Raw genomic sequence first — 12,467 nt, 5'->3', positions numbered from 1 at the left:
TGCTCCTTAAAACCGCGGCCAATTTTTCAGGCAGCCGGCCTCAAGCAAACGATTTCTTCGCAGTTTTTTTTTTTTTTTTTTTTTTTTTTTCTAGTTTTGAGTTGGGAGGTATAACAAAACACTTAATGGCTGGTTCTGCGGGAAACAGTGAGTTTTGTTTCCCTCGACCTCGATGTTCCCGTCGGCTTCGCCTCGGGAAACATTGAGGGTCTTGGGGAAACAAAACTCACTGTTTCCATTGGGGCCAGTCATTAAGTGCTTATTAAAAGCCGGTATCCAGGCCATCTATTAAGCAGGCTAAAACGAGTTTTATTCGTGTGGTTCCACTGTTTGTCACTACGAGGAAGCTTCAATAAATAGCCGACTGTCGAAGACTGAATAACGAGGGCAAATCTAGAAAAAAAAGTTTTGAGTTCGAAATGACATATTTGAATTAGGGTGTCCAACTGTACCTGGGGATACGCTTGCACACCCATAGAGCTCCACCCTCATTGAGATGTGATTTTTCCAAGTGACTGGTCGAAAACGCACAAAACGTGCCTCAACTGGCGGGTTAAGTTGATGACTAACAACAGTGTCCCGATCTGTGTTTCCAGGAAACTCCTAAACCAATAAAATATGAATAATTAAAGTACTATTCTCGTTGATAATTTAGAAATAAACAAGTTGAACATAGAGAGAATCAAAAATAATTTTTAAGAAATTGAAAAAAATTTACTTAGGGTTTAAGTCTAGTTCACCTTGTCTTTGCCTTGTTCCTGGTAGTACTGGAAGTTCGTTCCATCTGTACTGTACTGCACCTTGTATTTAGTGACCCATTGGTCGTGGGCATTCCTTCCTTGGCTTGCCACATGTGTCAATGTAACGTACCCATTCAAATTAATCTGAAGCCATTGGTTTACATCGTTGGTACGAGCTGACCAAGCTCCTTGCTTGCCTCCACCTGCTTTAAAGTGCAATCTGCCCTGAACGGCGGCGTGATTGGCGTCCCATTGTGAAGAAGCACTGATTTGTCCGTCAGTGATGACACCACTTTCCATTCCAAGAGCATCTCTACATCCTTATTTTCAATAAAAATTCAATACAAATGTATTGTAGCCATGTAAATTTTTGGAACAAAAGAAAGTGTTTACATTCAGAAAAGAGTTGATCTCCCACATGATTGGTTTGGAACACCAACATGGCCACCGTTTCATTGTTTTGGAAAACCAATTTTGCTGTCGTCGTGACTGAAGTTAAAGCGCTCTACAAGGACTCTTAAATTCACCACCACTGTAGATTTACAGATACCATTTGCTTCATTCATACGCTCAGTAAGGCATTGGCGGATCTAGGGGGGCCGTCCCGCTACCTCTTTATTTTGGGTAAAAAAAGAAAAAATCACAGATGGAAGAAAACCCGGCTGGGCAAGCAACAACCCTCCCCCCCCCCTCCCCCCCCCTCTTAGCTCAACGTCTGGATCCGCCACCGTAAGGTTTTTTAAAAGCCAGTCCGAAAAAAAAAACAACAGTTTCACAAATATGGTTTGCCTGATTCCGAAGCGCCTCTGCACCCCCGCACCCCCAGAAAAGACACACCCCAGTTAATAGTAATAGTCTTAACGTATAAACATATGATTTCTGACGGTCTTATTTACCCTTGCTCAACGAAAAATGGTATACCTTCTGAGTATTGTAGGAGATTGACTAAAAGGAAAACAAATTGTAGTACCTTGACAGCCATAAACCTCGACCCTCATTGATACGTGATTGTGCCAAACGAGTGGTCGAAACCGGATGTAACGCGCGCTAACTGCTGGATAGAGTGCATGATAAACAACAGTGTTTTGGTCTGCGTTTCCAAGAAATTCCTACAGAGTATAATGACACATTGTTAGGACTCTATCACTTTAAAAACTTCTTTACCTAAGGAGTAAGTTATGCAGCTATTTCATATAAGGTAATCGGATGAATGTGCTTCCACAAGGCTATGGTGGTCCGTAGACACATGAAATTTTTTGTTTCACTACGATGCGGCCTTTTTTTCTGTAAGTTTTCTTTCAGTGTTACCCAGCTTTGACTACGGGAAATTCTTCTTTCCAAGAAGAAAAAGAAAGCGTGGTCAATATCAGTTGCCATGTTTGCGATTCAACAATAAGTTTTATGGACTCACGTTACCAAAAGAGACAGTTATTCCGATCTTTTTGTCGCCGTCGTAATCTGGAATACTACAACCTTAAGGTGGCTCAAACGGTTTCCAGCACTTTCCAAGACGTAGATTTTGATGGTCTTTATGAACACTCTTGATCAGTTGATGCTACAATCACGGTATCAAGTAACATCTTGTAAAGTGCTGGAATCACTTCCTACGTGAAAAAGAACCAGCGTGCTCTTAAAACGTAGCATGGAACAGATTAATTGAACGCCTACTCTACCTTGTCTGCGGTTTGTCCTTCGTCCTTGTAGTATTGGAAGTTTACTCCATCTGTACTGTACTGAAGTTTGTATTTAGTTACCCATTGATCACTGCCTTGTCGACCTTGGCTTGCTACACGAGTCACTTTGGTGTACATATTACCTAGATCAATCTGGAGCCACTGGTTTACATCGTTGGCACGAGCTGACCAAGCTCCTTGCTTGCCTCCACCTGCTTTAAAGTGCAATCTGCCCTGAACGGCGGCGTGATTGGCGTCCCATTGTGAAGAAGCACTGATTTGTTCGTCACTGATAACACCATTTTCCATTCCAAGAGCTTGTCGACATCCTGTCATTTAAAAATACGTCAACAAATCTGGTATAGAACAACTATAAGTCATGGTCGTGTAACGGTCAGTCGATCTACTATTACAAAAAATAATTACAAACATTGGCTCGATTTATGACGGTAGTTCGTTTTGACAGAATCGTGAACTGTGATTGGCTTACCAAGCAACTGGATAGTCAACAAAAGTCGTCTATCCTATATTTCCTTGTTCTTTTCAATAGCACATAATTGCGACCCGATTTTGCCGGTGCAGATTTTTGCCGCCTACAACTAACATTGCATGTCACTGTCGACAAGAAAAAAATTTCATTTTATTTTAAGGCTCGTCCTTGACGCGATAATCGCACGTAGTCTTGTGAGAACATTACGCTTACGAAACTTTTGTTGAATGTTTCTAATGGTCGATGCGCTTAGCTACAACTAGCTAGTTCTCAGGCATGCCACTTAAACTGAAAGAAAGAGATATTTCAAATAGACATAATAGGCTTGAGAATCCCAACCAGCGGGAGGCAATCCACTTGGCTATTTAAAAGCATGACCGCTGCCTTCCGTTCTAGAGTAATTGTCAATTAAATGCAACACGTGCAGGTAGAGAATTACCTGGACAACCATAGACCTCCGCCCTCATTGATATGTGTCCGTGCCAAGTGAGTATTTTAAACCGGATGTAGCGAGCCATAATTGGTGGAATGAGCACGTGATAAACAACCGTGTGCTGGTCTGTATTTGCAAGAAATTCCTAAATCGATAAAAAAAAAGAAACAAATTCATAACCATATTACTTACTTAACAGTAGACTAATAAAATATGAAATTAAAACTGACTTAAGACAGGACGCAGCTTACTTCAAACGCTGCTTACATTTGCTGCATTTCATGTAACATACCATTCTCCATACATAAAAAATCTAACTTGGCTACGAGGCTTGGGGGGAATAAAACAAAAGAAATTAATGACTCATCCCTGATTATACTCTATGAGATTCCTTTTGTTTTATTCCCAAAAGCCTGGGGGCAAAGTTAGAATTTTAATATATCGAAAAGGGTCTATTGACAGTTAAGTTTATCAGCTTTTCGGTCTTATGACTAACCTTCACTGCACCTTGTTCCCGATAGTAGTTGAAGTTCACTCCATCCTTACTGTACTGCAGCTTGTATTTAGTTACCCACTGGGGGTGATCACCTCTTCCTTGGGTGGCTGTACCCGTCACTTTGGTGTACTCGCTACCCAAATCAACCTGGTACCACTGATTTGCATCGTTGACGCGAGCTGACCAAGACCTCGCAGAACGTAGTCTGCCCATAGGGACATTAAGATGGGCGTCCCACTCTGTAGAGGCACTTAACTGTCCGTCAGGGATTCCACCGTTTTCCAAGCCAAGAGCACCAAGGCAATCTAAGTAATTAATGTAATAAGTAGATTTTCATTGTAAAGTACTATTTGAGAAGATGAAAGCCTGAATAGTCTTGAACAACCACTATGATTATACTGAAAATAATAGTTTCAAATCAAGCAAATACCATTTTGCTAAAATACAGTTATAGCGGTTTTCACTCGAGTGTTAAAAGCAATTCTTATTGCCTTTGGTTTTGCATTACAGTAAAAAACCGCAGATAAGAGCCTAGAATTTTCGAGGTCAGGTTGAACAGGTTCTTATATCTTAGGGTAGTTTTTCACGATTCAGGCTGATAAGGTTCTTAATGGGTCCTTATTTTTCACATTTTATCGTAGTGTAACCACTGGCAGACTTATTGCACTACTAATACATAATGGTTTAGCACTTGTATTTTCAACAACAAAAATGCTTGCCAATATATTTCTATAATTTATTTTATTAGATATATAGATTTTAAATTGTCTATATTGCACTCTAGCTTTATGGAAAAAATATTTCTAGTGAAAATCCAAAAAAAAAAATGTAAATCGAAGAAAAGAAATACACACAAACTTTTTTTCATAAGTTTCTCATACAATTAAATTCAGAATTTTCACCATCAAAATCGGAGTGACTTTTTGTATAAGGACGTATTTTTCTTTGCCAGGCTAAACAGGTTCATGTATATTTGGGTATTTAAATGCCAAATTTCAGCCTGTAGATTCTTCAACCACTAGGTTCTTATATGCGGCTTTTTACTATTCTACGAAAGGCGATTGGCTTAAAACAAACCTCCCACGACTTTGTCATCCAATCAAAAGTAACTCCAAAACCAATCGTGACTCACAGACGTCTTCCCGCTCCTCACGTCAGCTACATGTATTTGTTTGGAGTTTTGATTGGTCAGCTAGATTGTCTGTGGCATTTGTGATTGTCCCGTGTGCGGATTACTTTGATATTGGTTTTACGACACCAAAGAGAAAACCGCTCTAACACACACGTTCTTACGCACTTGATGAAAGCGGGATGTTTATGTTTATCTCGCTAGGTCCTTCGGCACTTAGTCTCCTTTGTTGTGTAATCCACGGTGGGCTGACCGTTCGCGGATTTCCCACAAGAGCATATGATCCACGAAAGTCTGGCGTGACGGGATCAACAGCGCCCAGTCTCTTAAGTGCGTCAACTGCTGAAGACATGTATCGTGAACCTTCATCTTGAACTGCGACCAAAACGATTTTGCTGCGTTAAGAATAAAAAGCGCTGAAATACATAATCGCACGGTTCACCAAGTACAGCTTGTGAGCTGCTTCTACTTCCCACCTCAAAGAAAACTTATCAGACATTCGTACTAAATGTAAATTGAAAAAGACTTTGTTTCACAGACATAATATTTAGTAGTAGTTCTTGTTCCTTTCATATTTACATTTTTATTTTTCTCCAAGATATTAGCTTCTTAGCTTCTCTGTAAATTCGAGATAAAATAAAGGCATGTTTGTTTGTCTGTCTGTCTGTCCGTGCGTCCGTCCCGCCGTCGGTCTGTACATTATTCAGAGAACAAAGCTATACAGTAAGCAATAGAGCACTTTTTCCCTTTGACATAGCTTCATCTAAACACGGGGAGGGTTGGGAGAATTTGAGACAGTTATGCGAACCCTCGACTACATCTCGGGTTTGCATAACTTTTGGAAATTCTCCCAACCCTCCGAGTGTTTAGATGAGGCCAAGTAAACACGGAAAAAAGAGCTATATTGCTTTTATAAAATAATTCTCAAAAATACGCGCGAATCTGAAACGTCACAACCGTGTTTGCATACTCTCATCTAAACACACCTACGACCAATGAGAGCGCGCGTAGTGGCTCAGTTATTTTATAAAATCAAATGTTACATACTTTTCTTGTATATTGTTAAGAAAGTCTCTGAGGCTGTTACCAGCCGAACCAACTCCATGAGTATCAAATGCTTTAGCATCAAGCACGGAACCTACGTGAAGTAAAAGTATCTACCTTATTTGTGTCTTGTTTAGACACCTGAAATTAATAACTGTAAGTAAATCATAAATAACACTTTATTATAACAAAAGACAAAAATACATAGTTACATGATGATTATGTTGCATGACATTTAATTAACTAAGATATAAAGTCAAATATTGGCCTATTTACAAAAGAGTTCTGTGCAGCCCGCGACAGCTAAGCGCCTTTTGTTTAAAGGAATAAGTTGAAGACTTACAATCGTTCTAGACATTGAATTGCACAGCGGAGAATAACATGTATTTCTTCTTTCTGTGATATTATTCTATTGTATATGTCTCAACGTAGGAAAAAAAACAGCATTATACTTATACTTACAAGCGGTAAAGCTTGCTAAGCTGTGTATCAAAAATGAGATACCAGCCAAACTACCATGCAATACAACAGCCAATCAGGAAGCAACGAGGATTACTGTGAACATGCGTCTAGTGTCTCTGTTAGGAAGCTCACCATTCACCCGCAAGATATTCCAAAGCAAGCAATAACCACTACCAGGGACGACACGAACCTCTGTAGCACTACAGTGTTGCGCTACTCTTTAATTTATCAGCTTTGATTACCGAGTAAAGGAAGAAATATGCGCCAGAGGCAAGATGTCTAGTAACTCAGGACACCTCCTGTTTTGTTCTGGTTAAAAACTATCGAATCGGCAGCACATCTTATATTACCTGTAGCCTCATCCAAAACTACAACATTATGTCCCCTGATATGAGGAGAGTGGTCCTTTCCATTCACCCTAATGTAAGCAATTCCGCATGTGTTGGGAGTTTTTTGTGGATCATTGCAACCTTCACTTCGAACGTCAACATCCACAGAAGGAGCTAAAAGCAAACAAGCAATACAGAAAATCCGTTAGTGATGTAACAGGTATAAATTTTACTAAATTTTCGACGCTCAGATTCTGCAATTGGTGAAGACCTTGGTAATGGCAGGGAATCGCTTCTTAAAGACATTTGAAACGCCTCTGAAAGTTCGAGCGAGAATGTTGACTGTTTGTAATAATCGCAGTGCTCCCATCTTTTACCATTTGCGTGATTTAAAACGATTTTTTTTTTCTGAATGAGCATTATCATCGGTTGTAATGAATGAATGAAAGACTTAATTTAAGTGTCAATAGTATTTAGCTTAAAAAATCTAATTGGGGACACTATTTACACAATAAAATATACCTTAGCTAAAGTTATATGTGCCCACACTGGTGATCGCGAACAGAAGCGAAATTTGCATAAGATCTCATCGATCAGAGTGACAGAGAGTTAACGGGAGTTTAAAACGTAAATTACCGGTTTTCATACGATTGCGCACGTTTTCCAATCACGTCAAGCTTTACTTATTGCCTGAATAATAGCCTAGCTAAACCCAAACACAGTCTTGAGATTAACTTTATCCTTACGCCTGCTTGGTGAGAGTGGAATTCTCGACGAGATCACGCTGGGTCCCTGGGCTCTTCCTCGCACTTGCTGCGCAATCCAGACTGGTCTATTTGTGGCTGCGTCTGCGTATCCGACGAGAGCAAATGATCCTCGGTATTCTATCATGACGGGATCAACACCGCCTACTCCTTTGATAGCATCAACTGCTGGTGACAAGAACTTTGTACCTTCATCTTGAACAGCGATCAAAACGATCTTACTGTAATGAGAAAAATGAGAAAGTCCTAACAGGTGACAAGTCTTAAAAGGTGACTACTCAAAAATGTGGGAGACGAAAGATATTACGATTGTTGATGCTGTTTTACATTAGGAAATTTGAGAATGATTCTCTTTATTGGAGGGGAAGGGAGTTTGTCAGTGAAAAGTATTTCATTTGAATTCGAGCAAAATGCGTTCGTGTATACTCTAGAAGAAAATAATATTTTAAAGGCAAATTACGGGTTTCGTCAAACTTTGTCAACAGATCATTGTAAACAATTCTAAAAAAAGCATAACCTATTTGTCAAGCACATATTTGGCCGCAACATAATTTGTTGTTATGTATTCATTGATTTATTTTTTTGTTAATTGTTATTATTTCTAGTTAACAACGATAATACAATATCCTTATCGAGAATCTCCAAAAAGCAACAATTAAATGTAAAATAAAGATCAAGGAAGTGAATTTCTTTCCTTCCCAAGTGAGGTAGAATTGAGTCTTTCTTGACTCTTGGTTTGCAAATTATTGCATTAATCCTATCTATAACAAAATTCTCAATCGTGATTGGTTCTCCGCGCGCTATGTGCCACGTAACCGACGCGCGATCACGAGAGTGTCCAATTACAGGTATCCAATAACAATGTTTTGTAAGTGGATACCTACACCATTCGCACGTCAATTACGCGCGCTATAATTTATAGTTTCCCACAACTTTTAAAACTTATGGAAAGCGCTACTTCCGTTTTCGCTCAAAATAAGTTCTCAAAATACTGTTTTTGTAGTGTATTGAGCCAGCGGTTGACATTATTAGCATGCGCACTTATGCGCATTCTGTTCCATGTGCTTCGATTGCAAAAACCAAATACATGACAGTGGCGACGAGGATGAAGTCGTAGGAAAACGTCGAAAATATGACTGCTATCGGGAAGATAGAGAGTTTTGATGAGACACAAGAGAAATGGGAAACTTATGCGGAACGTGTAGAACAGTTTTTCTTAGCAAACAACATCGATGAGGACCGCCAAGTGCCAACCTTGTTAAGCTTGATCGGTAGCAAAACGTACACATTGTTGAGGGACCTTCTTTCACCGGATAAACCAGCCACGAAGAGCTTCCAAGAGATCGTCACGACCCTTCAGCAACACTTAAGTCCTAAACCATTGGAAATAGCAGAACGCTTTCGTTTTTACAAACGAAATCAGCGTGAAGGAGAAACCGTGTTGGCCTACGTAGTAGAACTGAAGAAACTAGCGACTCACTGCAATTTTGGCGCGAACCTTAACGAAGCTTTACGGGATAAATTGGTATGTGGCCTTCAAAATATGCAGATACAAAGGCGTTTGCTTTCAGAAGCAAAACTGAAATATTCCAAGGTTTTGGAGATAGCCGTAGCGATGGAAACTGCCGTTCGTGATGCTTCGGAATTGCACAGTGAGCTGCACGCAGAACCTCGAGTTGACAAGATCTCAGATAACAGCAAACCACCGCCAGCCGCCGCCGCCGCCGCCGCCGCCGCCGCCGCCGCCGCCGCCGAACCTCACGCCTAAAGGTTGCTATCGATGCGGAGGAGACTCGCACGCATCACACAATTGCAGATTCAAGGACCAGACATGTTATCATTGTGGGAAGGTGGGCCATATTTCCAGAGTTTGTAACTCGAGACGACAAGGTAAGCCGAAGCAACCACCCAACACACCACAAAACACTCAAGTCCATACTGTTCAGTACAGTGAAAGTGATGAATTTGAAGATGTGTTAGGAAGCATGAAGATACACAATGTGAGGAAACCGAGCAGTAATGTAATCTGGGTAGATCTGAAAGTAGAAGGGAAACCGTTGAAAATGGAACTGGACACAGGCTCGGCTGTGTCAATCATTCCAAATGATTTGTACGAGGAGAAATTTAACGACAAACCCTTGCACAAAACGGAACTAATGTTGAAAACCTACACGGGGGAAAGCATTGTTCCACTGGGAGTGCTTAAGGCAAATGTTGAGTACAAAGGTCAGCAACCCTTACTGTTGGATCTGTATGTGCTTAAGAATAAGGGCCCGGTGTTGATGGGAAGGGATTGGCTCTACAAGATACGCCTGGATTGGTATGCTATTAAATCTCTGAAAGCTTCACAAACCCTACCAATTGCTAACGAGCGTCTGCAGACCATGCTAGACAAATACTCTGATGTTTTTGAAGATAAACTTGGAACATTCAAATCAGCTAAGGCAAGGCTAACCCTCAAAGAAGATAGCCAAGCTCATTTCTGCAAAGCTCGTGCCGTACCTTACGCCTTGAGGCCCAAGGTTGAAGAAGAACTGAGAAGACTTCAGAATGAAGGTATTCTCACGAAAGTTGAGTGGAGCGACTGGGCAACGCCCATTGTTTGTGGTGATTACAAAGGCACAGTGAACCCAGAACTACAAGCTGAGCAGTATCCTTTACCCCGCATTGAAGATATCTTTGCAAAGCTTAGTGGTGGGCAGAAATTCTCAAAGATTGACCTTCGTCAGGCATACCACCAACTAGATGGAAGAAGGTTCCAAGAAATACCTCACCATCAACACACACATGGGTCTGTTTCAGTACAACAGACTGGTGTTTGGCATCACATCAGCACCTGCAATCTGGCAGCGCACCATTGATCAAGTGCTGGAAGGAACATCTGGCACAAGCTGTATCCTTGATGATATGATCATTACTGGCAAGGATGATGCAGAACACCTGGCTAACTTAGAAGAAGTTCTACGACGGCTTCAGCTTCATGGGTTGAGAGCAAACAAGGCAAAATGTGAGTTTTTCAAGGAGAAGATAACTTATTGTGGACATGACATCGACAAAGATGGCCTACACAAGTCAGCAGAGAAGGTAGAAGCAGTATTGAATGCGCCACGTCCAAACGATGTAGTTGAAGTGAGATCTTTTCTCGGGCTAATCAATTACTATCACAGGTTCCTGCCTAACCTATCGACAGTAGTGCATCCCCTGACACAACTTTTGGAGAAGAATCATCAGTGGAAATGGACAGAACAGTGCGAGATAGCATTCCGCAAAGTGAAAGAAATGATCACGTCAGAGCAAGTTTTAACGCATTATGATCCCAGCCTACCACTAAGGCTTGCTTGTGATGCATCCCCTGTCGGTATTGGAACGGTGCTGTCTCACGTGATGCACGACGGTACCGAGCGACCCATAGCTTTTGCTTCAAGGACACTCACCAAGACTGAGCAAAAGTATGCACAGATTGACAAAGAAGCCCTGTCAATAATCTGGGGGGTAAAGAAGTTCCATATGTATTTGTTCGGCCGCTCTTTCACATTGTACACAGATCATCAGCCCTTAACGTCAATCTTTCATCCGCGGAAAAGCATCCCTGTGGTCACTGCAGCTCGACTGCAACGTTATGCCTTGTTCCTGGCGGGCTATGATTACACCATTGAATACAAGAACACTAAAGTTCACAGCAATGCCGATGGTCTTTCCCGCCTTCCACTCGTAAAGGAATCCAGAGATGAAGAAGTTGTCGACCCTGTGGGTGTATTTAATTTGATGTAGTTTGATCCACTGCCAGTCACAGTGGATAACGTTAGGCGAGAAACACAGAGAGATCCTGTTTTGGCTCAAGTGTATGAGATGACCAGTAAAGGTTGGCCACACAACACTGCTCCTGCACTCAACCCCTATTTTGTTCGCAAAGATGAGATCACATTACAATCAGGCTGTCTGATGTGGGGAATAAGAGTCGTAGTACCTCCAAAGTTGCGCCCTCAAGTTCTCGAAGAACTGCATCAGGGACATATGGGGGTCGTGAAGATGAAGGCCCTCGCCCGAAGTTACATCTGGTGGCCTGGAATCGACAAGGAAATTGATCTGACGGTTAAGTCCTGCTCAGGTTGCCAACTAACACAGAGAGAGCTCAGTACAGTACCGGTACACGCATGGGAGTGGCCTTCGTCGCCCTGGCAACGAATTCACATTGATTTTGCCGGTCCGTTCCTCAACAGCATGTTCTTGGTGGTAGTGGATGCACATTCAAGATGGCTAGAGATAGAGAGAATGACTAGTACAACCTCAGAGAAGACCATAGAAGTCCTTCAGAAGTTATTTGTCAGATATGGAATACCAGCCCAGTTGGTTAGCGATAACGGGTCGCAATTCACATCAGAAGAGTTTCAGCAATTCCTTAAGAGAAACGGAATCAAACACATCACGTCAGCACCTTACCACCCTGCCACCAACGGGCTGGCGGAACGCTGTGTGGGGAGCTTCAAAAGTGCGATGAAGAGTGAAACTGAAATAAAATCCTTGAATCTTAAGTTGGCAAGATTTTTGCTGGCTTATCGGAACACTCCTCACTCAACCACTGGAGAGCCACCATCCCGGTTGTTCTTGGGAAGAAGATTACGCACTCGACTGGACCTTTTGAAACCAGATCTCAGCGTCCAGATAAACAACTGTCAGATAGACCAGTCTGTCGCCAAGGGTGGCTCTGTAACGCGGCATGTTACCATTGGCCAGAGAGTAATAGCACGAAATTACAATGGAAAATCAAAGTGGGTACCAGGTACTGTGCGTGCACAACTAGGACCCCTGTCTTATGAAGTGGAGATTGGGCCTAACCTAGTTTGGCGTCGACACACAGACCAAATCAAAGATTCCAATGTTCCTGTTGCAGACAACTGTACACCAGT

General features: G+C 41.7%; 1 protein-coding gene across 1 annotated transcript in view; it reads right to left on the bottom strand.

The window, feature by feature from the left end:
* The window catches only part of LOC145485594 (uncharacterized), a 53,980-nt gene that overhangs the window by 30,205 nt on the left and 11,308 nt on the right, over nt 1–12,467 (bottom strand). Inside the window, exons 11-20 of the mRNA XM_081464257.1 lie at nt 7,543–7,781; nt 6,818–6,970; nt 6,009–6,099; nt 5,130–5,356; nt 3,833–4,137; nt 3,343–3,481; nt 2,414–2,742; nt 1,711–1,849; nt 741–1,060; nt 453–603 (exon numbers count right to left, since the gene is read on the bottom strand). Coding sequence (XP_081320383.1) covers nt 453–603; nt 741–1,060; nt 1,711–1,849; nt 2,414–2,742; nt 3,343–3,481; nt 3,833–4,137; nt 5,130–5,356; nt 6,009–6,099; nt 6,818–6,970; nt 7,543–7,781 — 2,093 coding nt within the window. The remainder of the gene's footprint in view (nt 1–452; nt 604–740; nt 1,061–1,710; nt 1,850–2,413; nt 2,743–3,342; nt 3,482–3,832; nt 4,138–5,129; nt 5,357–6,008; nt 6,100–6,817; nt 6,971–7,542; nt 7,782–12,467) is intronic.

This window comes from Orbicella franksi, chromosome 1, assembly GCF_964199315.1.
Source record: "Orbicella franksi chromosome 1, jaOrbFran1.1, whole genome shotgun sequence".
Classification (NCBI taxonomy): Eukaryota; Metazoa; Cnidaria; class Anthozoa; order Scleractinia; family Merulinidae; genus Orbicella; species Orbicella franksi.
This window is presented reverse-complemented; position numbering and strand designations above follow the sequence as displayed.